Source organism: Xenopus laevis, chromosome 4L, assembly GCF_017654675.1.
Source record: "Xenopus laevis strain J_2021 chromosome 4L, Xenopus_laevis_v10.1, whole genome shotgun sequence".
Classification (NCBI taxonomy): domain Eukaryota; kingdom Metazoa; phylum Chordata; class Amphibia; order Anura; family Pipidae; genus Xenopus; species Xenopus laevis.
In genome coordinates, this window is record NC_054377.1 from 2,260,024 (window position 1) to 2,287,994 (window position 27,971).

At 42.3% G+C, this 27,971-nt stretch overlaps 1 protein-coding gene across 7 annotated transcripts; it reads right to left on the reverse strand.

Moving 5' to 3' along the window:
• Positions 1 to 5,478: 5,478 nt before the first annotated feature.
• On the reverse strand, positions 5,479 to 27,028 carry stk33.L (serine/threonine kinase 33 L homeolog). Of its 7 annotated transcripts, none has more exons than XM_041589688.1 (14): positions 26,559 to 27,028; positions 23,553 to 23,652; positions 18,862 to 18,978; positions 18,053 to 18,166; positions 16,296 to 16,400; positions 15,723 to 15,861; positions 14,680 to 14,768; positions 14,095 to 14,182; positions 12,009 to 12,084; positions 8,533 to 8,645; positions 7,856 to 7,941; positions 7,091 to 7,336; positions 6,894 to 6,977; positions 5,479 to 6,200 (listed from the first exon to the last, which is right to left on the reverse strand). In XM_041589688.1, exons 3-14 carry the CDS (start codon positions 18,976 to 18,978, stop codon positions 5,976 to 5,978), a joined length of 1,482 nt encoding a protein of 493 aa, XP_041445622.1. In that variant the 5' UTR covers positions 23,553 to 23,652; positions 26,559 to 27,028; the 3' UTR covers positions 5,479 to 5,975. The 7 variants fall into 7 exon arrangements, with proteins under 7 accessions (XP_041445622.1, XP_018112735.1, XP_018112732.1 ...); XM_018257246.2 differs by lacking the exon at positions 26,559 to 27,028 and adding an exon at positions 25,051 to 25,737 and having other exon boundaries at positions 5,479 to 6,159; XM_018257243.2 differs by lacking the exon at positions 26,559 to 27,028 and adding an exon at positions 25,051 to 25,734.
• Between the last annotated feature and the right edge of the window lie 943 nt (positions 27,029 to 27,971).

A 27,971-nucleotide genomic window follows, 5' to 3' on the forward strand; every position in this document is an offset into this window, starting at 1 on the left:
TCAGAGTTCCCTGTATAACTCAGCCTGCAGCCTTGTGCCTTTATATGGTCACAGAACAACCCCTCAGTGACTTCTAATATCCTTATCATTTACAGTAGGGGGTACATTATCCCTTATAATACATGAGTGATACTCAGAGTTCCCTGTATAACTCAGCCTGCAGCCTTGTGCCTTTATATGGTCACAGAACAACCCCTCAGTGACTTCTAATATCCTTATCATTTACAGTAGGGGGTACATTATCCCTTATAATACATGAGTGATACTCAGAGTTCCCTGTATAACTCAGCCTGCAGCCTTGTGCCTTTATATGGTCACAGAACAACCCCTCAGTGACTTCTAATATCCTTATCATTTACAGTAGGGGGTACATTATCCCTTATAATACATGAGTGATACTCAGAGTTCCCTGTATAACTCAGCCTGCAGCCTTGTGCCTTTATATGGTCACAACCCCTCAGTGACTTCTAATATCCTTATCATTTACAGTAGGGGGTACATTATCCCTTATAATACATGAGTGATACTCAGAGTTCCCTGTATAACTCAGCCTGCAGCCTTGTGCCTTTATATGGTCACAGAACAACCCCTCAGTGACTTCTAATATCCTTATCATTTACAGTAGGGGGTACATTATCCCTTATAATACATGAGTGATACTCAGAGTTCCCTGTATAACTCAGCCTGCAGCCTTGTGCCTTTATATGGTCACAGAACAACCCCTCAGTGACTTCTAATATCCTTATCATTTACAGTAGGGGGTACATTATCCCTTATAATACATGAGTGATACTCAGAGTTCCCTGTATAACTCAGCCTGCAGCCTTGTGCCTTTATATGGTCACAGAACAACTCCTCAGTGACTTCTAATATCCTTATCATTTACAGTAGGGGGTACATTATCCCTTATAATACATGAGTGATACTCAGAGTTCCCTGTATAACTCAGCCTGCAGCCTTGTGTCTTTATATGGTCACAGAACAACCCCTCAGTGACTTATCCTTATCATTTACAATAGGGGGTACACTGCTCCCTAAACTTTTGTCCCTCTGTACAAAAGTGAAACTCTGGGGGCCACACAAAGCCAGGGGCCCCTATGATTCCTTTCTTACATTTTTCCTGCCCAGTTTTACATGAAACAAACTTATTAAAAGAAGAAAATACAATTAATTGGAGATAAGGCTCCCGAGTCCCAGCGCACGTTTATTATCTGGATAAATTCTTAATCCTTTATTATTCAGGGAAAAAAAGTAGAAAATAAAGTAGATTTGCTACAATTCATATCAGAACAATGGGGCCCCCCTCCCTCATTTCATTCGCAGTCAATACTAATGACTTTGTTCTATTGATTCTACATAAGTCCCTTTTGTCTCATCATAATGAACTTTGGATTTCGGGGGCCCCTCAAACTATTATTTCTGCCTAATAAAATCCCGATTTGACAATAGCATGGAGTTGCAGATAGAGGTAACGAGGTCATCGTTAACTTTTTATTTACCCCAAATGTTACAATTTGCAACGTTTCCTCGCGTCGCATTTTAACGAGTGGAAATTTTTTTTAGAGCTCCCGGCGGAGTTGACATTTTTAATCTCCATAAAAGTATTTGTTTTTCATTTTTACATTTTTTCGTTTTTTAAATGGTGAATTAAGTGGAAGAGGTGAGATACGGCGCCGGGCCCTATTGGAAATAAAATCTCTGTCTTTTAATTGAGCGTCGCGGGGCGCATAATTTACGGGGTTATTTGATAGCGGAATGGACAATAGAGAGTAAAACAATGAAATGGAATATTTTTGTGCCAGGTTTGTATTATTAGAATTTACTTTTTAACTCCTTTCATGCCACAGATTGTACAAATACCAGCATATATTTTTCAGGTCACAGTGAAGTCAATGGGAGTCAATATGACCCCCAAATCCAATGTAAATGTAATAAAAATGCCCCTGTCCCTTCCTCCCAAAACATTGTTGTTATTGTAATCACAATAAAGATCCTGACCAATCATCTCCCAAGACAAATATCTAAAGGCCAAGAGAAAACCATCTTGTCCTCTTTGTGCCAAGAACCAGTAACCGGCTTCTTATCCCCAAAGAAATGAATATCGACCAATATCATAAAGAACTTCCATATGTCCTACAGCAACATGGAGTCAGTAGGATAAGTCAAAAATATTAGTAGGGCAAGAGGGAGACAGTAGGACAAGATGGAGACAGTAGGGCAAGATGGAGACAGTAGGACAAGATGGAGACAGTAGGGCAAGATGGAGACAGTAGGACAAGATGGAGACAGTAGGACAAGATGGAGACAGTAGGACAAGATGGAGACAGTAGGACAAGATGGAGACAGTAGAACAAGATGGAGACAGTAGGGCAAGATGGAGACAGTAGGACAAGATGGAGACAGTAGGACAAGATGGAGACAGTAGGACAAGATGGAGACAGTAGAACAAGATGGAGACAGTAGGACAAGATGGAGACAGTAGGACAAGATGGAGACAGTAGGGCAAGATGGAGACAGTAGGGCAAGATGGAGACAGTAGGGCAAGATGGAAACAGTAGGACAAGATGGCGACAGTAGAACAAGATGGAGACAGTAGAGCAAGACGGAGACAGTAGGGCAAGATCTCCAAACCTTGGGATAATGATCTGTATCTCACACATAAATTGATATTGTACATCAGTCAGGAACCCCACTGTCCCCTCTATACTCCTGCACCCCCAAACCTTGTATATAATGATCTGTATCTCACACATATATTGATATTGTACATCAATCAGGAACCCCACTGTCCCTCTATACTCCTGCACCCCCAAACCTTGGGATAATGATCTGTATCTCACACATATATTGATATTGTACATCAGTCAGGAACCCCACTGTCCCTCTATACTCCTGCACCCCCAAACCTTGGGATAATGATCTGTATCTCACACATATATTGATATTGTACATCAGTCAGGAACCCCACTGTCCCCTCTATACTCCTGCACCCCCAAACCTTGTGATAATGATCTGTATCTCACACATATATTGATATTGTACATCAGTCAGGAACCCCACTGTCCCCTCTATACTCCTGCACCCCCAAACCTTGGGATAATGATCTGTATCTCACACATATATTGATATTGTACATCAGTCAGGAACCCCACTGTCCCTCTATACTCCTGCACCCCCAAACCTTGGGATAATGATCTGTATCTCACACATATATTGATATTGTACATCAGTCAGGAACCCCACTGTCCCTCTATACTCCTGCACCCCCAAACCTTGGGATAATGATCTGTATCTCACACATATATTGATATTGTACATCAGTCAGGAACCCCACTGTCCCCTCTATACTCCTGCACCCCCAAACCTTGGGATAATGATCTGTATCTCACACATATATTGATATTGTACATCAGTCAGGAACCCCACTGTCCCATACATGTTTCGGGTGTATAAATAAATGTGTATCAATGAAGGAGACACAATATCGGGGGTTAAAATAAAGTAAAATGTTGTTTAATAAATCAGTATGGAAGCCCCGCAGTCTCCGAGCAGCATTGAAATTCCATGAAACAATTAAATCGCCCCGTAAAGATTCAACGAATGAAACAGTTTAATGAACAAACTTCATGGATAAAACAAACACAAACCTGCGGATCAGACACATAAAAGCAGCAAAATCTGTTCAGTTTCAGCCTCTCCCTCCAGTGTGTGAAGTATTAAAATACAATAAATATTCCTGCATCGCTTTCTCCACAGGTAACGCCGCAGAGATTCGGGATGAAGCGACAAATACAGAACCAAGTCTGAAGTTCAAATGTTAATAATTAGAAGTAATAACAATATTATCTGGATCAAGCAGGAACTGCCACTAAGGTAATTCAGATATTCAACTGCTTATTTATTAATGAGAGCAAATAACCAGACCTTTATTCAGTTCCTTTACATGGCCTCCCCTGTTCGGGTGCCTTTTTGAGTCTGTAATTCTAACTACTGCCTGGTTGCTAGGGTAAGGAAGGCCCCTAGCAACCAGATATCTGAGACCACTGCAAAGTTAAACAGTCAAATTGTTTCAAGAACCACAAGGAATGATATGAGCGATAACTTGCCTTTGAATATCCCTCGCTACACGTTATACACATGGAATCAGCTGCCGGAATTAAAGCCGCAGGGAGTTATTGGCAAATGTCTATATAGAAACAATGTCGGGAATATCAGGTGCGAATTAGACCTAAATGGCCTGGATTTGTTGGCTGGAGACACGGACAGGTCAGTTACGCGTCTCAGAGAACGTTCGTACGACCACAGGCCGTGACTTTTGAACTTTTTTCTGTTTATAGAGGAATGTAGTAATTAAGGCTGAAAAAACATCAAGTCCATCAACCTTGGTCTCACATTGAACTATTAGTGATATTATTTCTTCTGTCGCTCCCAACTACCCCTGACACACGAGCGCCCAGGTCAACACAAGACCTGGAGCTTGTGGGGTACAGATGTGTTTGGGGGTGTCGTCAGGCTTGTTTTATATTCTTTTTTAATTTGGGCTCCATCTTCTGCTTTGTTAGAAGGGCCCAAGACCCTGAGGAACCAGCAGGACATTCAACAGCCAATTAGATGTGTGAGTAGGAAATTAGGGCTCCCAATATCCACCATTCTAACTTATGTTATTTAGTGTCCCCTAAAAATGCTGCAATTTTAACCCCAATGTGGTTGATCTTCACCTGAATCAATTGAAGGGGACATTTAGACAAAAATAGTGAGGGGGAAGATAATGACATTTTCAAAGGGGGTTAGGGGGTAGAGAGACAAATGGGGGAGAGGAGAAATATAGAAGGGGAGAGAAGAGGGAGGATGGGGGAGAGTAAGGCCAAACAGTTGGGGGAGAAAAGGAAAGGAGAGGGGGTGAGAGACAGAAGGGGAGAAGGGAAAGGGGGTTATGGAGTAGAGAGACAAATGGGGGAGAGGAGAAATATAGAAGGGGAGAGAAGAGGGAGGATGGGGGAGAGTAAGGCCAAACAGTTGGGGGAGAAAAGGAAAGGAGAGGGGATGAGAGACAGAAGGAGAGAAGGGAAAGGGGGTTATGGAGTAGAGAGACAAATGGGGGAGAGGAGAAATATAGAAGGGGAGAGAAGAGGGAGGATGGGGGAGAGTAAGGCCAAACAGTTGGGGGAGAAAAGGAAAGGAGAGGGGATGAGAGACAGAAGGAGAGAAGGGAAAGGGGGTTAGGGAGTAGAGAGACAAATGGGGGAGAGGAGAAATATAGAAGGGGTGAGAAGAGGGAGGATGGGGGAGAGTAAAGCCAAACAGTTGGGGGAGAAAAGGAAAGGAGAGGGGATGAGAGACAGAAGGAGAGAAGGGAAAGGGGGTTAGGGAGTAGAGAGACAAATGGGGGAGAGGAGAAATATAGAAGGGGAGAGAAGAGGGAGGATGGGGGAGAGTAAGGCCAAACAGTTGGGGGAGAAAAGGAAAGGAGAGGGGATGAGGGAGAGAAGGGAAAGGGGGTTAGGGAGTAGAGAGACAAATGGGGGAGAGGAGAAATATAGAAGGGGAGAGAAGAGGGAGGATGGGGGAGAGTAAGGCCAAACAGTTGGGGGAGAATAGAGGAGGGTGTAAAGCAGAGAAATACAAAAAGGAGCATAACAGGAGAAGGGCGATTAAAAAAAAGAAATATAAAGGCACCGAAACAAGGGCAAAAAAGTCATGACACAGAATTAAAGGTATTAGTGGGTGCTATGAAAACACCACTCGAGTCTGCCTATAACAAGACTATCCGTACAACTTACTCTTGGACTTTCTCTGCCCAAACATTGGTTACAAGGGTTTCACTGTCAGGGAACTTTCTGGCCCCTCTATGGTTTCAGTGGGAATATTTAAGTCATTGGTTAATACTCAGCAGCAAAGGTCACAGGGAATTGGGGGTCCTTCCCCTTGGCACAAATACAAGTCCCACGTATGAGCTGGTGTGCAAGGCCTTTTCACTAGGAAGCCTTTTTAATTCCAGCAGTTCTGGGGGTCGGGGAAACTCTTGGGGTCAGTTTCGGTCCCAGTCCATTGTTTGTGGATACATTCAGTTTGCCAGACTCATTTTTCCCACTGCTTGAGGCTTGTCTGAATGACCGGGATAGAGATCCCCCGGAGTTCTCTTGGTTTTCTGAAGTCCGTCTTGGATTAGAGCGTGGAGATATGGTTCCATTTGTTGAGGGCTACAAATAAGATGAAGGTTAAGTGTGAGACAGCAGAGGAGGAATAAAGGAGTAAGAAAGGAAATAATGACTGTGTAGATGACTAATGTTTGACCAGTTATTCTCCCACAGCATCTGAAAGTCTCAGCTCTTGGGAAATAATTCCAACCAGCGGGCTTTCTGGATACATCACCATATAACATGTAACAAATGTTGACTTATCTGAGCTCAGGGGAAGAGGAACCAAGAAATATTCCTTTTTGGAACAGGACTTTGGTTCATTTTTTTGTTTGGAAGTGTCACCTGGGCTGCCCACCTGGATGTGCCAGATTTGTTATCCCACAGGTTAGTGTTGAAGTATCACCTGAACTGTCCAATAAGAAGGTCTGGAAGTCCAGATAAGGGCTATCATACAAAACTGTGGAGGCATCAGCTGGCCTGTCTAATAGTGAAGTCTTAAAGTGCCAGACGGGATCTACCATAGGTTAGAGTGGAAGTGTCAACTTAGCTATTGGATAGGTACATTTGGAAGTACCTGATGGCCTACAGAAACAATTAATGTGGAAATGTAATTATTGGGTTATGTCGAATTGCTTTGCACCAACTGGGCCAGGTTCTGTATGTAGGTTCAGTGTATGGGTGCCAGCTAGCTATGTTCTCTAGGTTGGTGCCACCACGCACCTTAAACAAAAAATTCCCATAAAATCTACTTACAGAGTTGGCAGGCTTGAGAGTGGAACTTTTCTTTTTAACGGTTCTGCTGGTTAGGGAAGAAGAAACAGCTTTTTTCTTGTTCACCTACAACATAAGGACAGAAGATGTAGACTTGGCCTTGGAATGTATGGATTATAATATTAGATAGATGGACTTCTAGAGAAATTAAGATAGAAAGGGGGAGTTTGTCTCCTCACCTGATTTGTTGGAGTGGATGGCTTGCTGCTACTACTGTCTGTCTCAGTGTCCAGACCTATTTCAGAGGTCCCGTTACTACTAGCGGGACTGGTCCTTTCATCCGCCGTGGGGATGTCAATGAGGTGAGCCAAGGACAAGCCATTCGAATTCTCATCCAAGTGATTAAGCTCATCTGCATCAAGGTTCTTCCACTCATTCATCAATTCCAGGACGTTGGTTGGTCTCTGAACAAGGGAGGTCTCACCCTACAGAGCAAGAGACTGCATTGAATATGGGTGGCTCTTTCCACTAAGTACTGTAAACTCTTCCCATATACTGGATCTCTTGTTCTTCAACAAAAGGACTTTCAATGCCACTGGTCAGTGACATGATATTTGTCCTTGGACAATGTAGACCTTCATACCATAGTAATCTATTTCTAGAGATACTTTTAATGAAAGGGCAGATAAAGGGGGTCATTTTAGATGGAGCTGTTTGACCTCAGAGATGGTCAGATTTGTTTCTCTAAGGAGATGTGTCCAACACAAAGTCTGGAGCCATCGAGTGAATTCAGAGAGACTCAGGATCATAGAGTTTGTTCAGAAATTGCTTGTAGATGGCCTGCTATATTGGTTATGTGACTTTGTTTAGGCTTGGGCCAAGCAGGTAAGACAAGGAGGCCACCTATTGGGTCTATATCCAAGGTAAGGACCACCTGGAGTGGTTGAAGCTGTAGTAGCTTACTATTGGAAACCAATGACTTATCATCTTAAGAGGAAACCCACCGTGATCCAAGGATTGTCGAGCAGTTCATTCGCAGTGATCCTGTGTGCCGGGTCCACCTTCAGGAGGAGACGTAATACGTCTTTTGCTACGGAAAAGGCATTTTAAAGGGGAACCTTAGTTAAAAGCCAGCAGTGTTTACACCAGCAGCCCTGCCTTCCTCGACGGCAGGGATTCTAGGTCCACACTCAACAATCTCATAAGACAAACGTAAGGGGAAGCTTAACTTGCCCTTTACATTTTTTACATTCCTTCCCCTTTTACGGCCCAGATACAATAAATACTGGATTTTTTTGTACAATAAAAGTGCAACTGAGGGTGAACGTGGGGGTGTCGGAAGAATAAGACCCCCCCGCCAGGAATATGACATTCGAGAACAAACGAGCGGAGTTGTCCTTTATTGTCGGGACACAGGCCTAATGCAACGGATCAATATTTTACCCTTTTACTAAGTAACAATTCTTGTAGGCAGAACAATAGCCTGTCCGGCCCCCGGCGGGGCTGCCTGTTAAAAGGCCTTTTACTGTGTTTTGCAGCGACTGAGTTGTCCCCAAGACACCCCCCGTGGCACAGAAATGCGCTGGGATATTAAATGCAGCTTTCAGGGGGCGCCCGCTGTGCCGTCCTCAAATCTGTAACATAAAAACACTTTCCCTTTTCCTCAGCTCCAGGCACTTACCGGCGTTGCTAATGGTCTGCCACACGGCGCCCGAAAACTTCAGCTCCCCCCTCTTTATTTGCTCAAACAGCTTCTCCTCCGAGGGGCCCAAAAATGGCGGATTCCCGGACAACCTGGGCACAGAAGGAAAGTGGGGGGTCATGCGGGTGCATTTCACTCACGGACAATTAAATCAGCCATTTCCACCCAAAAACATTGGTCGGTGCCAGTTCATTTGCTCATTAACCAGTTACATCCCTCTATGTTACATCCCCTATGTTGGTTACTGCATTGTCTGGGGGTAAAATGTTGATTGTCCAAGTCCAATACATAAAGGGTTAAATAAACAGAAATCTCATCAACACTCACATAGATAAAGTAACAAAGCAAAAAATTCAAGCATTTTAGGGCAAACAGAGACTTTACATTTTCTGTAAAAGTGGAAAGCGAGCGCCCCCTTCTGGCAGATGCCGGAACAGCAAGTGATTTACACTGATTTATACCCTCGCTCGTGGCATTTTAACAACAACCGACCCCATGGAGGGGAAAAGGCAATATCTTACTGTGGAACAATCATATTTATGAGCAACTTATATCCATAGTAACTGTCATTGCTGTTGACGATCCCTTTTTGTTTTCTGCACTGCTGCCTCTGACTCCTGAAACAATGTAACACTAAGCACCTTCCCAATATCCATTCATTACGCCTTCTTACTGGGGTTTAACTGTCATTGCTATAAATAAATATATATATATATATATATATATATATATATATATTCATCTCACTGCTGGTTCTGACTCTTGATGAACAGACCTGGAGAAACTGATCCCCATTTAAAGAGTCAGAACCAGAGAAGAGGCGACAGACACTGGCTTTCAACAGTAATTACATTGACACACAACTTAAAACTGGTAAAAAATATTTCAGGAACTTTTGGGTGGAGTTCCCCTTTAATCGCAGAGAAGAGATGATAATTAATACGGCATTTCTTGGAATAATAACCCCGGAATCAAAGTCAGATCTCTCTTATTTGCCGAGACGGGAACTTTGCGGGCGTCTCATTTCCAGATGCAAATATAAACATGAATCCGCCATTCCATCCGGCGCGCATAATTGAATAAGCATTTATCAGATTAATTACCAGCGCTCAAGAGAAAACAGGCGTGCGATTAATTCCTGCGGAGGCGTCTCTTGTCTCGGGGGCCAGGCTGCTGCCGCAGCTACAAACGGAATTCTGGGGAAATAAATCTGCAGCACAAATTGCTTTATTTTCCCGTATAGTTTTGGGGCTTATATAGCGGCTTATTGGCGTTCTGCCGCAAACACGACTTTCCAAATTTACTGAAATCCGTTTGTTAGACCAGAGTAACAACTATGGGGCTCATTTATCCAAAAAAACAGAAAACTGCAAAAAAATTGCCATTTGGAGCAAATTTATGAAAAAGTGGGAAAATTGCAAAAAGTGCAAAACCAGGGGAAAAATTAGGTGAATCTCACAAGCGGTGCAAATGCTAAAGATACATGTTTTTATACATTTATATAAATGATCTAAATTTGTGACTTTCCACAGATAATTGCTGCAAAATCGCAATAGTGTTTGACAGTGATATTTACGATAAATGACAAATATCACTGTGTTGATTTATTGAAAATCTGAAAAACCTAGTTTCGTTTTTTTTTTCTTAATACATTTTTCTACAAACAATAAAATATAAAATTTTCAGCATTTGCCATTCATAGTGGAAGAAAGAAAGAAAAAAAACACAGTTACAAAGAAAAAGGAAAGAGAGAAAAAACTAAAGAAAAAAAAAAAGAGAGAAAGAGAAAGAAAAAATACACAGTTGCAAAGAAAGAAAGAGAAAAGGAAAGAAAGAAAGAAAGAAAGAAAGAAAGAAAGAGAGAAAAGGAAAGAAAGAAAGAAAGAGAGAGAGAGAAAAAACACACGGTTACAAAGAAACAAAGAGAGAAGGATAGAGAAAGAAAGAGAGAAAAAGAAAGAAAGAAAGAAAGAAAGAGAGAAAGAGAAAAGGAAAGAAAGAAAGAAAGAAAGAAAGAAAGAGAGAAAGAAAGAAAGAAAGAAAGAAAGAGAAAAGGAAAGAAAGAAAGAAAGAAAGAGAAAAGGAAGAAAGAAAGAAAGAAAGAAAGAAAGAAAGAAAGAAAGAAAGAAAGAAAGAAAGAAAGAAAGAAAGAAAGAAAGAAAGAAAGAAAGAAAGAGAAAAGGAAAGAAAGAAAGAGAGAAAGAGAAAAGGAAAGAAAGAAAGAAAGAAAGAAGGAAAGAAAGAAAGAAAGAAAGAAAGAGAAAAGGAAAGAAAGAAAGAAAGAAAGAAAGAGAGAGAGAGAAAAAACACACGGTTACAAAGAAACAAAGAGAGAAGGATAGAGAAAGAAAGAGAGAAAAAGAAAGAAAGAAAGAACACAGTTACAAAGAAAAAACGAAAGAGAAAAAACGAAAGAAAAAAGAGAGTGAGAGAGAAAGAAAGAGAAAAAATACACAGTTGCAAAGAAAGAGAAATGAAAGAGAGAGAGAGAGAGAGAGAGAGAGAGAGAGAGAGAGAGAGAGAGAGAGAGAGAGAGAGAGAGAGAGAGAGAACACACGGTTACAAAGAAACAAAGAGAGAAGGATAGAGAAAGAAAAAAGAAAAACAAAGAAAGAAAAACAAAGAGAAAAAGAAAGAAAAAACATGAAAGAAAAAACTCACAGTTGCAAAGGAAGAGAAAGAAAGAAAGAAAGAAAGAAAGAAAGAAAGAAAGAAAGAAAGAAAAAACTGTTACAAAGAAACAAGGAAAGAGAAAAAACTAAAGAAAAAAGAGAGTGTGAGAGAAAGAAAGAAAGAAAGAAAGAAGGAAAGAAAGAAAGAGAAAGAGAGGGCCCATATCTCCTGGTTAAAGCAGTCTCAGGTCTCTCAGGCAGCAGCAAATTAAAGGCAATGTAAATCCCAATTCGACCTCAAGAAAATGTCATTTCAAGCAACTTCCCAATAAACTTTCCTGACACATTTCCACTGGTTTTCAAGGAATTTGCAGATGAATTTGCTTCCTGTTCTCGGCGATGATGGAGGAATTTGATACAATGTTTCACCAGTAACCGATTCTGACGGAGAACTGACAGTTGCTACATTGTCTCAGAAGGACAGAAATGGCCAGACAGACGCACGTTTGAGTGGAAAGGACTTTATTCCGTAGCTGTAGAACCAGTCACAATCTGTCACTAAAGTCAATTGGGAAGTTGCTTAGATTTACATTTTCTCTCATCGGGCACATTTTTTGTTTTTGGGTCTTGATGGCCTTTAAATATGTATCTAGATTCCCTGCCATAAAGCAAGAGAAAGAATCCTTATAGGTAGGAATCCTTATGCCAACATGAGTTACAACAAGCCACTTGCCCATCCCTATCTGTGTGCGTCTGACCTCTTTCTCCTTGTAGATTGTAAGCTCTGTTGGTCAGGGCCCTGTTTCCCTGTAGTGGGTGGGGCTTGTATGACGCATGACTTACAGCATGTACATGATGACCCCCGTGCTCCAGATGTCGCACTGCTGGCTATATTCGTGATCGTTGATAACTTCGGGGGCTGCAAAGGGAAAGTAAAGCAGCGTTATGAATAATAGAGAGAATGTGGATGAGCTGATGTTGGATAATTTATCCCCCCTGGCGAGGGAGGGAGGGCGGCAGATGTTCCAATGAATTATGTAACGACCCCCCCCCCACAGATCTGATGACTTTGTGAATAACGAGAAGAAATGTGACTTTTTAATTGTCGGGAGCGAGTGTGTAACGCAGATGGGGGGGAACGCGCGGGGCCCTGATCACTGTCACACGTCGCTGCTGATGTTGCAGGAGCTGTCGGAGCAACTCACATTGGCTGCCGACATAAATGCAGCTTATTAGCGCACGTTGCTATTTATGACAATCAGGTCTCGCTTTACTGCCCCACCCCCGCTGAGTGACAGGTTTGTTAATGGGGGCCCTGAAGTCTCACACGTGAAACAAAGAAGGAAAAAGGAGAGGCAACAATTGGGACTGGAATAAGTTGCGTTCAATCAGGTGACAGCTAAAGATTTTAAAGGGCAAGTAAAGCCAAAACAATATAGGCCTATGTTAATGCCAGTGTACAAACTGCCATAAACAGCAGCCATAGCCGTGCAGCTTGTGACCCCACATCATCATCATCATCTCAATAAAGAGAATGGGGAATATACCAACATGGGGGTGTTAGTGCAGCCCCTCTTTTATTGCACAGTTTGCTTCCACTGTTCCTACTGCAGTAACTGCTGATTGGTTGCTATGGGCTACTCACTGCCCAATCACAACCGCCATCAGAGGAGGAACTGCAGTCAGGGGCCCATAGCAGAGCGGGTGTGATTTTATTTACTGCTGGAGAAGGGGAGGGGTCTTGCCGGGAGTGGGTGGATTTTCCTAAATTGTGGGTGGGGCTTCCGCATAACGAGGCATGACTTGTATAAATGAAGCTCAATCATCTTTATTCCTTGGGGCCCCAAGGTAGGGCCCTCCTTCCCAAGAGGGCCCAATAACATTGGGGAAGAGGGCCCTACCTCCTTAGAAGTGTGGGGCCCCGTGACCCCTGTTGACACAGCACAATACAATCGAGAATGAATATGGAGCAGGCACTCAAATAAAGGCAATCGCCCATCAAACAGATACGCGTTGTATGTCATAAACACTTAGGGGCAGATTTATCAAGGATTGAATTTCGAATTTGAAAAACTTCAAAATTTGAATTCAAAAAGACCAACCGAAATTAAATAGAATGGAATAGGTCCATTTTCGATCGAATGGGTCAGTTTTCGTTCGAATTCGAATCGCACGAATCAAAGTAATAGCGCATTCGAATCGTACAGTTCGAAGTCTTTCCCAAAAAAATTTTTTTTGTTTTTCTAGGAGGTCCCCCCTAGGCTAAAACAGCAATTCGGCAGGTTTTAGATGGCGAATGGTCAAAGTCGAATTTTTAATGCGAAAGTACATGATAAATTTCGAAATTCAAATTTTCTAATTTTTTTCAAATTTGAATCAAATTTGGACTATTGCCTAGTCGAAATCCGCAAAAATTAGCTCGAAATTCAAATTTTTTAAATTCGAATTTTTACTTCGACCATTGATCATAGGCTGAACGTACATAGCTTAAACACCACGAATTAATGGGTGTCATTTTGCTACACCTTTATTGGATATATTCAAAGAGGTGTAAGATTTAAAGAGATACATCCAATTTTAGTTAAGTGCCATTTTTGTGCACCTTTTTTGGGTGCCATTTTAGTACACCTCAAGTAAAGTTTGGGTGCCATTTTGGTAAACTTTTAGTGAGTTTATTTGGTAGTTGAAGTTTGAATAGAGGTCATTTTGATGCACCTTTAACTGCCATTGTATTTATTAAATAAGGTATAGATAAGAAAAACTGGATATAAAGGAGTAAACTAAAAATGGCACCTAACTAAAATTGGATGTATCTCTTTAAATCTCCCAGAATCCCCTCTCTGCCTTGGGTTGGACTATTACTGACAAAGCCTTACAATAAGCAGAAGACGGCAGGGCTTTTAAAGAACAAGACCCCCATATCACATACCCATGTATATCGGGGTCCCGCAGGTGGACTGCAACATATTTTCACTGCCAACGCCCCCTTTCTGCACCGATAACCCGAAATCCGTCACCTGCGCTCAAAAGAACATAAAGAAAGAAGTAATTCCATTAATTTACCTATACTGGTATCAGCGTCTGATAATAAATATAATCGTTACAGCACCAGAACTAAAAAGGAACTAATAATAATAATAATAATAATAATAATAATAATATTCTGCATTTTTTAATGCACAATTGAACTTTATTTTTCTCCAGCTCTCCAGTCTGGCATTTCACCCGCTGCCTCATTCCTAGAGTCAGAGACTGGAGCAACCGCTCACCTGAATGTCAGACTGAAGGAGGAATAGGAGAGAATATAGAGCGGATATGTTTTATATGTTTCCACTATTGGTATTTGCTTTGCTGCACTGGGGGGATATTACCCAATAAACCAAGATATTGTCAAGGTGGTCTTACTCCCCCCATGGGGGTGATGATCATTTGTATAGAAATATGTTGGATTTTACACCTGGATGGATGAGTACTGAAGGGGTTAAATTAAATGTATTTGCTGGAAGCTCCTCACCTTTATATTCAGGATCATGTCCTTATTGTCTGCCCCATCAATGCTCTTCACTAAAATATTCTCCAGCTTCAGATCCCGGTGTACGATTCCTGCAATAAACACAGACATTCCACAAACTCCCGTTTTACAATGGGCCCCAAATATTCCCTGGGAATTATTATGGGATGGGGCACAGATTTATATTCATCTCCTCAATCTGACCCATTGTAAAGCATAACAAACCCCTTTCCTCTTGTCTCTGTCTCTATATATTAGGTCCCTATCTAGTGTTACCAATCCCTATTTCTGTAGGGAAATGAGAGAGAGCAGACAGTAACCCTTCCAACACTTTCCTCTTGTCTCTATATATTAGGTACCTATCTACTGTTACCAATCCCTATTTCTGTAGGGAAATGAGAGAGAGCAGACAGTAACCCTTCCAACACTTTCCTCTTGTCTCTATATATTAGGTACCTATCTAGTGTTACCAATCCCTATTTCTGTAGGGAAATGAGAGAGAGCAGACAGTAACCCTTCCAACACTTTCCTCTTGTCTCTATATATTAGGTACCTATCTAGTGCTACCCATCCCTATTTCTGTAGGGAAATGAGAGAGAGCAGACAGTAACCCTTCCAACACTTTCCTCTTGTCTCTATATATTAGGTACCTATCTAGTGTTACCAATCCCTATTTCTGTAGGGAAATGAGAGAGAGCAGACAGTAACCCTTCCAACACTTTCCTCTTGTCTCTATATATTAGGTACCTATCTAGTGTTACCAATCCCTATTTCTGTAGGGAAATGAGAGAGAGCAGACAGTAACCCTTCCAACACTTTCCTCTTGTCTCTATATATTAGGTACCTATCTAGTGTTACCAATCCCTATTTCTGTAGGGAAATGAGAGCAGACAGTAACCCTTCCAACACTCTCCTCTTGTCTCTATATATTAGGTACCTATCTAGTGTTACCAATCCCTATTTCTGTAGGGAAATGAGAGAGAGCAGACAGTAACCCTTCCAACACTTGTCTCTATATATTAGGCAGGCAGTAACCCTTTCATTACCTTTCCTGTGCAGGTAGGCTATGGCGGAGCCGAGGCTGCGGATGACATGTCGGGTTTCTGTTTCGGAGAGGAACTTTTTCCGGTGCAGAATTTCTCTGAGTTCTCCCCCTTCACAGAGCTCAGTTACCAGATACATGCGCTGGGGATTCAAATAAAAAGAGATAAAGTGACTTTTTGGTAGAGAAAAGAGAGAAATGAGTAAAACAGTGGGAGACAATATTATATCCGGATAAGATCCGAGAGGAATATCTGCGCTGATCTCTAAGTCCTGACCCATTACTGCTCTATAAACAGAGAGTTTTACAGATAAGAAATGTCATTTATTGTCTTCTCGGCTTCCTCCCCTCAGTAAAGTAACAGCATGAAACTTAGACTGGAAGAATTTGACACAGGAAAAGAGGCTCCTGCTCACAAAGGCTTACACTTTAATGGCATGGGGAACTGCAAGGGTTAAGAAGGCTGCAATGTAGCTTTAAAGGAGAATACAACCCTAATATATAATTCTAAGAAACTTTCTAATGTACATTAATTTCTCATCCTCATGTAAAGATTTACATAAAGGTGAGAACTCACCTTGGGAGTTTCAAATACTTCCTCCAGGTGAATGATGTGCTCATGTTTAACTTTCTTCAGAATGGAAACCTCCCTCTCCAGGAGCTTCACTGCCGAACTTCCAGCCTTAAACACAATAGAAAGATTATAATGTAGCCCCTACTGTAAATGATAAGGATATTAGAAGTCACTGAGGGGTTGTTCTGTGACCATATAAAGACACAAGGCTGCAGGCTAAGTTATACAGGGAACTCTGAGTATCACTCATGTATTATAAGGGATAATGTAGCCCCTACTGTAAATGATAAGGATATTAGAAGTCACTGAGGGGTCTGTGACCATATAAAGGCACAAGGCTGCAGGCTGAGTTATACAGGGAACTCTGAGTATCACTCATGTATTATAAGGGATAATGTACCCCCTACTGTAAATGATAAGGATATTAGAAGTCAGTGAGGGGTTGTTCTGTGACCATATAAAAGCACAAGGCTGCAGGCTGAGTTATACAGGGAACTCTGAGTATCACTCATGTATTATAAGGGATAATGTACCCCCTACTGTAAATGATAAGGATATTAGAAGTCACTGAGGGATTGTTCTGTGACCATATAAAGGCACAAGGCTGCAGGCTGAGTTATACAAGGAACTCTGAGTATCACTCATGTATTATAAGGAATAGTGTACCCCCTACTGTAAATGATAAGGATATTAGAAGTCACTGAGGGGTTGTTCTGTGACCATATAAAGGCACATGGCTGCAGGCTGAGTTATACAGGGAACTCTGAGTATCACTCATGTATTATAAGGGATAATGTACCCCCTACTGTAAATGATAAGGATATTAGAAGTCACTGAGGGGTTGTTCTGTGACCATATAAAGGCACAAGGCTGCAGGCTGAGTTATACAGGGAACTCTGAGTATCACTCATGTATTATAAGGGATAATGTACCCCCTACTGTAAATGATAAGGATATTAGAAGTCACTGAGGGGTTGTTCTGTGACCATATAAAGACACAAGGCTGCAGGCTGCGTTATACAGGGAACTCTGAGTATCACTCATGTATTATAAGGGATAATGTACCCCCTACTGTAAATGATAAGGATATTAGAAGTCACTGAGGGGTTGTTCTGTGACCATATAAAGGCACAAGGCTGCAGGCTGAGTTATACAGGGAACTCTGAGTATCACTCATGTATTATAAGGGATAATGTACCCCCTACTGTAAATGATAAGGATATTAGAAGTCACTGAGGGGTTGTTCTGTGACCATATAAAGACACAAGGCTGCAGGCTGAGTTATACAGGGAACTCTGAGTATCACTCATGTATTATAAGGGATAATGTACCCCCTACTGTAAATGATAAGGATATTAGAAATCACTGAGGGGTTGCTCTGTGACCATATAAAGGCACAAGGCTGCAGGCTGAGTTATACAGGGAACTCTGAGTATCACTCATGTATTATAAGGGATAATGTAGCCCCTACTGTAAATGATAAGGATATTAGAAGTCACTGAGGGGTTGTTCTGTGACCATATAAAGGCACAAGGCTGCAGGCTGAGTTATACAGGGAACTCTGAGTATCTCTCATGTATTATAAGGGATAATGTACCCCCTACTGAAAGTGATAAGGATATTAGAAGTCACCGTAACTGAATATGGATACAGTGTTATTTCTCTCAGTAGAACTAATGGAGGGGACAGTAAGTCGGATTATACTGTAAGTGGTCGCTACTCAGTAATGTTACAGAACCAACATGATTCTTAAATTTCACCTTTTCTCGATTGACTTTTTTCATGGCCCATTTGGTGGCGGTTTCTTTGTGGGTGGCTTCAATCACGACCCCGAAGTTTCCTTCGCCCAGTTTCTCCCCAAACGTGTAGATTTGCTGGAAGATAAAGTCACACGAGTCGTTATAGGGCCCTTGTACCCGATGGTCTTTCATTAATTAACATGGGAAGTTTATTTCTGATGATCAGATTTAAATAAGGGACAAGAGTTATCATCTACTATAAATTGGGGGTTCTGCATTTCTTTATTCCCAGGGTCCCCCATTTCTATAATGGTCTAGTAAACAACAGGGAGTCAAAACATGAAAACAATCCCCGTGTGACCGACCTGTGGCCCCACAATTATTCACTGGAGCCCAGAGAGGGATCATTAAGGCTCCCGAGAGCGGATACATTTCTCAGAAGGGAGGACTGATTGTTCAGGTGCCGAACAATAGGAACAGATCCACCTGTCACTCATAGACCAGCCAAATTGTAGCCAATCAGAACACTCAGAAGGTCAGAGTAACCTGTAGCCAATCAGAACACTCAGTGGGTCAGAGTAACCTGTAGCCAATCAGAACACTCAGTGGGTCAGAGTAACCTGTAGCCAATCAGAACACTCAGAAGGTCAGAGTAACCTGTAGCCAATCAGAACACTCCGAGGATCAAAGTAACCTGTAGCCAATCAGAACACTCAGAAGGTGAGAATAACCTGTAGAACATCCAGGCTGATTCATAAGAGAATGTTGGATCTATAGGGAAAGTAGCAGGGTGGGTGCAGGATGCAGTTGTTCCCACCCACTGTCTATACCTGTATGGCAGCTTCATCGTCCATTCTCATATGTGGAACTTTGCTCTCGGCGCTGTTGTCGCGGGACCACTGGGACGGCATTTTCCTAGCGGCATCTCTCCCTTCTGTCTGCAGCATCTGGCGCACACATATAAGGGCAACATGGAGCTCATTAATGCCTCTGGGCAATCACTGGGTGATACCATGATACCATACCTGGCCAGTAAAAATGATGGTTGATCCCAATATTATTAATAGGGAATAAAGATAAATATATAGGAAGGTCAGTGATCCCAATGTTATTAATAGGGAATAAAGATAAATATATAGGAAGGTCAGTGATATGATCCCAATGTTATTAATAGGGAATAAAGATAAATATATAGGAAGGTCAGTGATCCCAATGTTATTAATAGGGAATAAAGATAAATATATAGGAAGGTCAGTGATCCCAATGTTATTAATAGGGAATAAAGATAAATATATAGGAAGGTCAGTGATCCCAATGTTATTAATAGGGAATAAAGATAAATATATAGGAAGGTCAGTGATCCCAATGTTATTAATAGGGAATAAAGATAAATATATAGGAAGGTCAGTGATCCCAATGTTATTAATAGGGAATAAAGATAAATATATAGGAAGGTCAGTGATCCCAATGTTATTAATAGGGAATAAAGATAAATATATAGGAAGGTCAGTGATCCCAATGTTATTAATAGGGAATAAAGATAATTATATAGGAAGGTCAGTGATCCCAATGTTATTAATAGGGAATAAAGATAAATATAGGGGAAGGTCAGTGATCCCAATGTTATTAATAGGGAATAAAGATAAATATAGGGGAAGGTCAGTGATCCCAATGTTATTAATAGGGAATAAAGATAAATATATAGGAAGGTCAGTGATCCCAATGTTATTAATAGGGAATAAAGATAAATATATAGGAAGGTCAGTGATCCCAATGTTATTAATAGGGAATAAAGATAAATATATAGGCCGGCTGTGTGGGTCAGGATCAAGGATTTATGGGGTTAAAAGTATGACAGTGAAAGGCAAATGAAGGGGTTGGCCCCCCGATTTAGCTAAAGGCTTTGGGTGGGGCCCAGGCATATAATAAGGATCAGACAAGAATAAGAAACATAAAATCTACATTTTTAGAAATGAGTCATTTCACCACTAGATGGCAGTAAACAAGAGGCTCTCACCAGCACGGGTAGGTTATAGTTCGACAACAGCTAAAGGGGCCCCTTTAGATTTCTCCCAATTTAGGTTATTCCCCTGTTTGCCACCCCTGCTGTTTTGACCAAGCCCCCTTGCCCCCAATTCAAAATACTCAGGGGCCACTTTACAGCGCTTCCACTACTAATGACTCAGCCTAATTAGGGGCCACATTAAAAGGCTTGGGGCCCCACTCCTCGGAGATCAGTGTCCGCTATGAAGGAATCAGTCACTGTCAAACTGTTAATATTCATTTTTGCTGTCATAGAACTGACCTATTCCACAGTGCAGTATGTCATGCACAAGAGCTTACAATCTAACGCTGATCTATCTGTAACGCTCATATCCTTCCAGCTGATGATAGTGTCCTATACCAAAGTCCCTTTAAAGGGGTGCTTCATTTTTAAGTCAACTTTAAGTATATTATAGAATGGCTAATTCTAAGCAACTTTCGATCGGTCTTCATTATTTGTTTTTTTATAGTTTGCTTTTCATTATTTGGCTTCTTTTGAGTCTTTCAAGCTTTAAAATGGGGGTCACTGACCCCATCTTAAAAACAAATGCTCTGTAAGGCTACACATTTATCGTTATTGCTACTTTTTATTCCTCCTCTTTCTATTCAGTCCCTCTCCTATTCATATTCCAGTCTCTTATTCAAATCAACGCATGGTTGCTAGGGGGATTTGGACCATAGCAACCAGACAGCAAACTTGGAGAGCTGCTGAATAAAAAATAAAATAAAATCAAAAACCACAAATAATAAAAAAAATGAAGACCAATTGCAGCTTCCGGTCAGATGTCAGTCTTTGTAAGAGATCTGAAATTCTGCCTGTTCAGTTTCCTTTGTTTCCGTCTGATACCATAGCAACGGCATTCACACGCTAAACGCACGGCAACCCTACCCCCGGCGACTTATTTACACTCGTTTTCTTCCCTCCCGTATTAAGTTGCGCCGAGAGGGACCGGCGGCACCCGGGAAAGCAATTCTGACACTCTAGGAACATGAACCAATGTCTCTGTGGTTAAAGGGCAACTTCACCCAAAAAATAAAAAACAATATCCATTCTCATCTGTCTGTCCCTTTCTGTTCTCTGCACTGCTGGCTCTGACTCCCGACTGCTGGTATCTGCTACATTGGCCCTGGAGTCAGCAGTGGAAATACAGACAATGTAAACAGTCACTGGAATCTTGTTGTCGCAGACTGCACTGATTTTTGTGCAGCCACGCAATGGACTCATTATTTACGTTGCTCTCTGTCAGCTCCAACTCCCACCCGGTATCTCTGTATAACTGACGTCAATGTGAGAATAAAAGGACAATAAAGAGGGTGTGAGTTCTGCGGTTCTGATGTTTGTAGAAGCACCACGACTGGGTACCCCTGGAACTATAGCAGGGTGACACCCCAATGTTTCTATATATCTGTAACCTTGTTATGAGCTAAGGGGGCCCAGTCTGAAGGTCAGTTAGGGGGAGATTTGGGGTGAGTGTTTATTTGTACACTGGGTACCCCTGGAACTATAGCAGGGTGACTGTTACCCCAATGTTTCTATATATCTGTAACCTTGTTATGAGCTAAGGGGGCCCAGTCTGAAGGTCAGTTAGGGGGAGATTTGGGGTGAGTGTTTATTTGTACCCTGGGTACCCTGGAACTATAGCAGGGTGACACCCCAATGTTTCTATATATCTGTAACCTTGTTATGAGCTAAGGGGGCCCAGTCTGAAGGTCAGTTAGGGGGAGATTTGGGGTGAGTGCTTATTTGTACCCTGGGTACCCCTGGAACTATAGCAGGGTGACACCCCAATGTTTCTATATATCTGTAACCTTGTTATGAGCTAAGAGGGCCCAGTCTGAAGGTCAGTTAGGGGAGATTTGGGGTGAGTGCTTATTTGTACTCTGGGTACCCCTGGAACTATAGCAGGGTGACACCCCAATGTTTCTATATATCTGTAACCTTGTTATGAGCTAAGGGGGCCCAGTCTGAAGGCCAGCTAGGGGGAGATTTGGGGTGAGTGCTTATTTGTACCCTGGGTACCCCTGGAACTATAGCAGGGTGACACCCCAATGTTTCTATATATCTGTAACCTTGTTATGAGCTAAGGGGGCCCAGTCTGAAGGTCAGTTAGGGGGAGATTTGGGGTGAGTGTCTGTAACCTTGTTATGAGCTAGGGGGCCCAGTCTGAAGGTCAGTTAGGGGGAGATTTGGGGTGAGTGTTTATTGTACCCTGGGTACCCTGGAACTATAGCAGGGTGACACCCCAATGTTTCTATATATCTGTAACCTTGTTATGAGCTAAGGGGGCCCAGTCTGAAGGTCAGTTAGGGGGAGATTTGGGGTGAGTGCTTATTTGTGCCCTGAGTACCCCTGGAACTATAGCAGGGTGACACCCAATGTTTCTATCTATCTGTAACCTTGTTATGAGCTAAGGGGGCCCAGTCTGAAGGTCAGTTAGGGGGAGATTTTGGGGTGAGTGTTTATTTGTACCTGGGTACCCCTGGAACTATAGCAGGGTGACACCCCAATGTTTCTATATATCTGTAACCTTGTTATGAGCTAAGGGGGCCCAGTCTGAAGGTCAGTTAGGGGGAGATTTGGGGTGAGTGTTTATTTGTACCCTGGGTACCCCTGGAACTATAGCAGAGTGACACCCCAATGTTTCTATATATCTGTAACCATATCTATATTGTTATTGCTACTTTTTATTACTCATTTTACTGTTCAGGCCTCTCCTATTCATATTCCAGTTTCTTATTCAAATCAATGCATGGTTGCTAGGGTGATTTGGACACTAGCAACCAGATGGCTAAAAGAGCTGCTGAATATAAAGCCAAATAACTCAAAAACCCCAAATAATAAAAAGTGAAAACCAATTGCAAATGGTCTCAGAATATCACTCTCTACATCACACTAACAGTTCATTTAAAGGGGAACAACTAATTACAAAGCTCAGAGAAGAGAAATAGAGACACATTTGTAACTAGAAATAGAGACAGAGTTTGTTAGAATTAACCCTAGAATTAAAGGTTTTAAATTACTCAATGTTGATTTCAGGAGAGCGATTGTCTGGTAATTATGGGATGTCAGGTACATAATGATTACCCAGGCCATACAATCGTCCCTTAGGAATGTACAGAGAGATTTGGGTTAAGGGACACTCAGACCCTATTGGGAAGGCCGATTGGCCGACACAAGGAGAACACTGAGTGCTCATTCGCTGCCCCCCCTCCTGTTTCTCAGAGACTAAAAGAAATAAAATTATAAAAACCATAAGTTCTTCAGGAATTTCTGAAAGTTCTAAAAAGACAAAAACCCGATGGGTCCAAACCAACCAATCCTGATCCATTGCAGTTTATCTTGTTTATGTTACAGCACTGCTGCCTGGAGAGGTGAGGGATGGGTTTATTTAGGAGACTATGATAAAAAGCTGTGCCCTCCCTGGAATCGGCTGATATAAAATACCCCACTACTTGAATAACGGGGTGCATCACATACCTCTGGGTTCCACGTTAGGACTCACGCCATGAACTGACCGGCACACAGGGGCTGATGGGAGCGACGCATTTCACTGGCGAGGGGCGGGAGTCGCAGGACTCTGCAGAGAAACACGACACACGGGGCTATTAGACTACAAACAGATCCATTAGCAAAGCCTTGGGCAAGAAAAGATCCTGTTACTACTGAGTCGCACACTCCCCAAGGTCACTGTAAGGTGCCAGCGTCTCACCCCTCGGCCGTGCAGGGGTTAATGGGGTTTATAGGGGAGACCCCGCTGCTTTAGGGAGATATTAGGCCGCAGTAAAAATGAAAGGCTTTGCTATAGTCATACAAGGGAAGAGCCATACAGAGGCAATAAAAGTAACAGAATAGATTGCTAGCTTTTGGGATGGCACAAGTAAGAATTCAGCATTCGCCTAGAATATAAATGGAGTTAAAGGGAAGTATCTAGGGCACTTTTGCTGTAGAACTCCCAGCAACCCCAACAGCTTTCCACCATTGCTGCTGAACAACTCCCAGCAACCCCAACAGAGTCCCACCATTTCTGCTGTACAACTCCCAGCAACGTTCCACCATTGCTGCTGTACAACTCCCAGCAACCCCAACAGAGTCCCACCATTGCTGCTGTACAACTCCCAGCAACCCCAACAGAGTCCCACCATTGCTGCTGTACAACTCCCAGCAACCCCAACAGAGTCCCACCATTTCTGCTGTACAACTCCCAGCAACGTTGCACCATTGCTGCTGTACAACTCCCAGCAACCCCAACAGAGTCCCACCATTGCTGCTGTACAACTCCCAGCAACCCTATAGAGTCCCACCATTGCTGCTGTACAACTCCCAGCAACCCCAACAGAGTCCCACCATTGCTGCTGTACAACTCCCAGCAACTTTCCACCAGTGCTGCTGTACAACTCCCAGCATCCCCTACAGCCTTTAGCTTTGTTTAAAGTACAGCTTTATAGCTGTTGCTGAACTACAATCTCCAGCGTCCCCTGGTTGTACCTACCCAAGTTATGCAGCAACTCCCAGCATCTCCAGCTACATGCAACCTGCAGACATTCCAGCAATTGGGGAGCTGCAACTCCCAGCAAAAAAAAGTAAGACACTGGTTGATGGGAGTTGTAGTTCCAGAATACAAGTATCATAATCATATTAGGCCCGCAAGGCACCCCCTTCCCAATGTCACCCCCACATTCCTGCAGCCGAGTATAATTTTCAATGAAAGCTGCAAAAATGCATTAACCCATAGCAACCAATAGGCAGCCCCCACAGATCAGTCCAGGACCCCGGCTAGAATAAAAGCAGATTTCTGATTGGTTGCTATGGTTGCTATGGGTTACAGCATTTGTGTTCCTGGGTTATTAAGGGGCTACCAGTGGTGGGCTGCACAGGCAGACGCTCCATTAAAGGAGGAACAACAGACACTAATCAAACAATGAAACTAATGGCTTAATGTAAAAAAAAAAAATTTTAGGGAAAAGGCAGAAATTACCTTTTTTCAAAGCATTTTGCTGCTGCTTTTCTCCATGCTGAGCTGTTTGCCTGGCAGTTAGCAACTGAATAGGGGGTGGAGACTTGGGGGAAAGCTCCTATTGCCCGCCCCCTCACCTGATTGGACGAGGATTGTGAGCCAGTTATCAGCAAGGTTCTGAGGCTTCAGCCTGAGCATGTGCAGTTCATACAAGCTTGGTTACAGCCTCAAGGCTGGGGAAGTTGTGAAGATCTGGGGCTGTTCCTGCTGAACTGCACCACTCACACAAAGCTCACCTCTCTAAATGCACATGTATGATATTCATATATAGTTATTATTAGTAAATAGAAGGGAGGGAACTGCAGGGGAAAATGCTAAACATTAAAAAAAGAAGACCAGTTGTTTTAGAATATTTAACAATTAAAGTTAGTTTCTAGCAAAACTTCCTGTTTAAAGGGTTTGGGGGGGTCACTAAAGGTTACAGGGATGTGAGGGTTAATTATACTGCTGCTCATCTGCACACAATGGGTAATAGATCCTTGGGCTTGTGAAGCTGCCATAATGGTTTCCAACCCGGCAACAAATAAACAGATTTACTTCAAAGCCCCGTGTGTTGTTACAACATGAACATCTCTGCAGTTACATTGTATCATTGTGTAATATACACCATATACTGTGGCTATGAGCAAACCTAGGGTCTGTTCCTGCTGAATTGTGCTTAGTACAGGGAATACCTATGTACCATAGTTTTATGGGATCTCTCTGTACAGACTATGAGCAAACTTAGGAGACTGTTCCTGCTGAATTGTGCTTAGTACAGGGAATACCTATGCTGCCATAGTTTTATGGGATCTCTCTGTACAGACTATGAGCAAACTTAGGGACTGTTCCTGCTGAATTGTGCTTAGTACAGGGAATACCTATGTACCATAGTTTTATGGGATCTCTCTGTACAGACTATGAGCAAACTTAGGGGACTGTTCCTGCTGAATTGTGCTTAGTACAGGGGAATACCTATGCTGCCATAGTTTTATGGGATCTCTCTGTACAGACTATGAGCAAACTTAGGGGCTGTTCCTGCTGAATTGTGCTTAGTACAGGGAATACCTATGCTGTCATAGTTTTATGGGATCTCTCTGTACAGACTATGAGCAAACTTAGGGACTGTTCCTGCTGAATTGTGCTTAGTACAGGGAATACCTATGTGCCATAGTTTTATGGGATCTCTCTGTACAGACTATGAGCAAACTTAGGGGACTGTTCCTGCTGAATTGTGCTTAGTACAGGGAATACCTATGCTGTCATAGTTTTATGGGATCTCTCTGTACAGACACAAGAATGCAGCTCTGAGTATTTGTTCTAATGGAATTCTGGGAAATGTTTATGTAGGCAGAAGTGCGCCTATTGAGTTCAGAAATGTACTAAGTGACAAGCGCTCTGTGTGCTCGTGTGTGAGTGAATTTCCTGGTACTTAACTTTCTGGGAAAAAAGAGAACAGCAGCACTGCCTTGCTTTACGGCAACACTTACCCTTGATCTGTACAGAACTGCTGCCTGGAGACGCCTGTGATTTATTCACTCAGCAGCCGACACTGTTGTAACTCAGACTGAGCACAGGATTAACAACAGGAGAATAAGAATGAGACTCAGCAGAACAGGCTGTAACACTCACCATCCAAAGAATAAACACAAACCCAGTTATAAAACAAAGTGTTAAAGTGCAGGTTCTATCCTGTATGGCAGCACTTTAACACACAGGGACGGTTTAATATTTTACTTTTAGTCATTCTTTTCCCTCTTCTCTTCTGTCCCACAATGACCAGTTACCTGAGCTCTGCCCATAATAACCTGCCTCCTGCTGGAATTTATTCTTTCTGCTAAGCTCCTCCCACCCTTAAACTCACAGTACTACACTAGTGGTATAGCCCCGCACCAGAACCCAACCCCCTTTTAGAAGAAAGTGACCAGCACAAGTCTTCTGCCTCCAGCTGTTGTCTCAGGTCAGAGCTAAGATTAATAAGTATATGGAGTTATACAGGGAACTCTGAGTATCACTCATGTATTATAAGGATAATGTACCCCCTACTGTAAATGATAAGGATATTAGAAGTCACTGAGGGGTTGTTCTATGACCATATAAAGGCACAAGGCTGCAGGCTGAGTTATACAGGGAACTCTGAGTATCACTCATGTATTATAAGGGATAATGTACCCCCTACTGTAAATGATAAGGATATTAGAAGTCACTGAGGGGTTGTTCTGTGACCATATAAAGACACAAGGCTGCAGGCTGAGTTATACAGGGAACTCTGAGTATCACTCATGTATTATAAGGGATAATGTACCCCCTACTGTAAATGATAAGGATATTAGAAGTCACTGAGGGGTTGTTCTGTGACCATATAAAGGCACAAGGCTGCAGGCTGAGTTATACAGGGAACTCTGAGTATCACTCATGTATTATAAGGGATAATGTACCCCTACTGTAAATGATAAGGATATTAGAAGTCACTGAGGGGTTGTTCTGTGACCATATAAAGGCACAAGGCTGCAGGCTGAGTTATACAGGGAACTCTGAGTATCACTCATGTATTATAAGGGATAATGTACCCCCTACTGTAAATGATAAGGATATTAGAAGTCACTGAGGGGTTCTGTGACCATTTATTGTCCTAATTACATCCCAGTGGAGGGATCTCAGTGCCGATTCAGTGAGAAATAAACTTACTTATATTGCTGGGGATTCAGTAGGACTTCACACTTCTAATTCCTTTATTATTTGTTGTGGAAGAAGCAGCTTGTGTTGGTCTCTATTGTCTGAGCACGGGGCACAATGTTCAGTAAGTGAGTTGCCAATAAGAGGTGGGTGTTGGGAAACAGAGTCACTATGTACTTTAGCTGCCAGACTCTGGGTAATTAATATTCTATAACACTTTATGGATG

Bases quoted from the DNA above. Each gene is read 5' to 3' on its own strand.
- stk33.L (XM_041589688.1), bottom strand. From the start codon at position 18,978: ATGCTGCAGACAGAAGGGAGAGATGCCGCTAGGAAAATGCCGTCCCAG. The intron at 16,401-18,052 runs GTGAAATTTAAG...ATTGTGTTTAAG, and splicing joins AAAAAGTCAATCGAGAAAAG to GCTGGAAGTTCGGCAGTGAA. The intron at 15,862-16,295 runs GTGAGTTCTCAC...TTGAATCCCCAG, and splicing joins AAGTATTTGAAACTCCCAAG to CGCATGTATCTGGTAACTGA.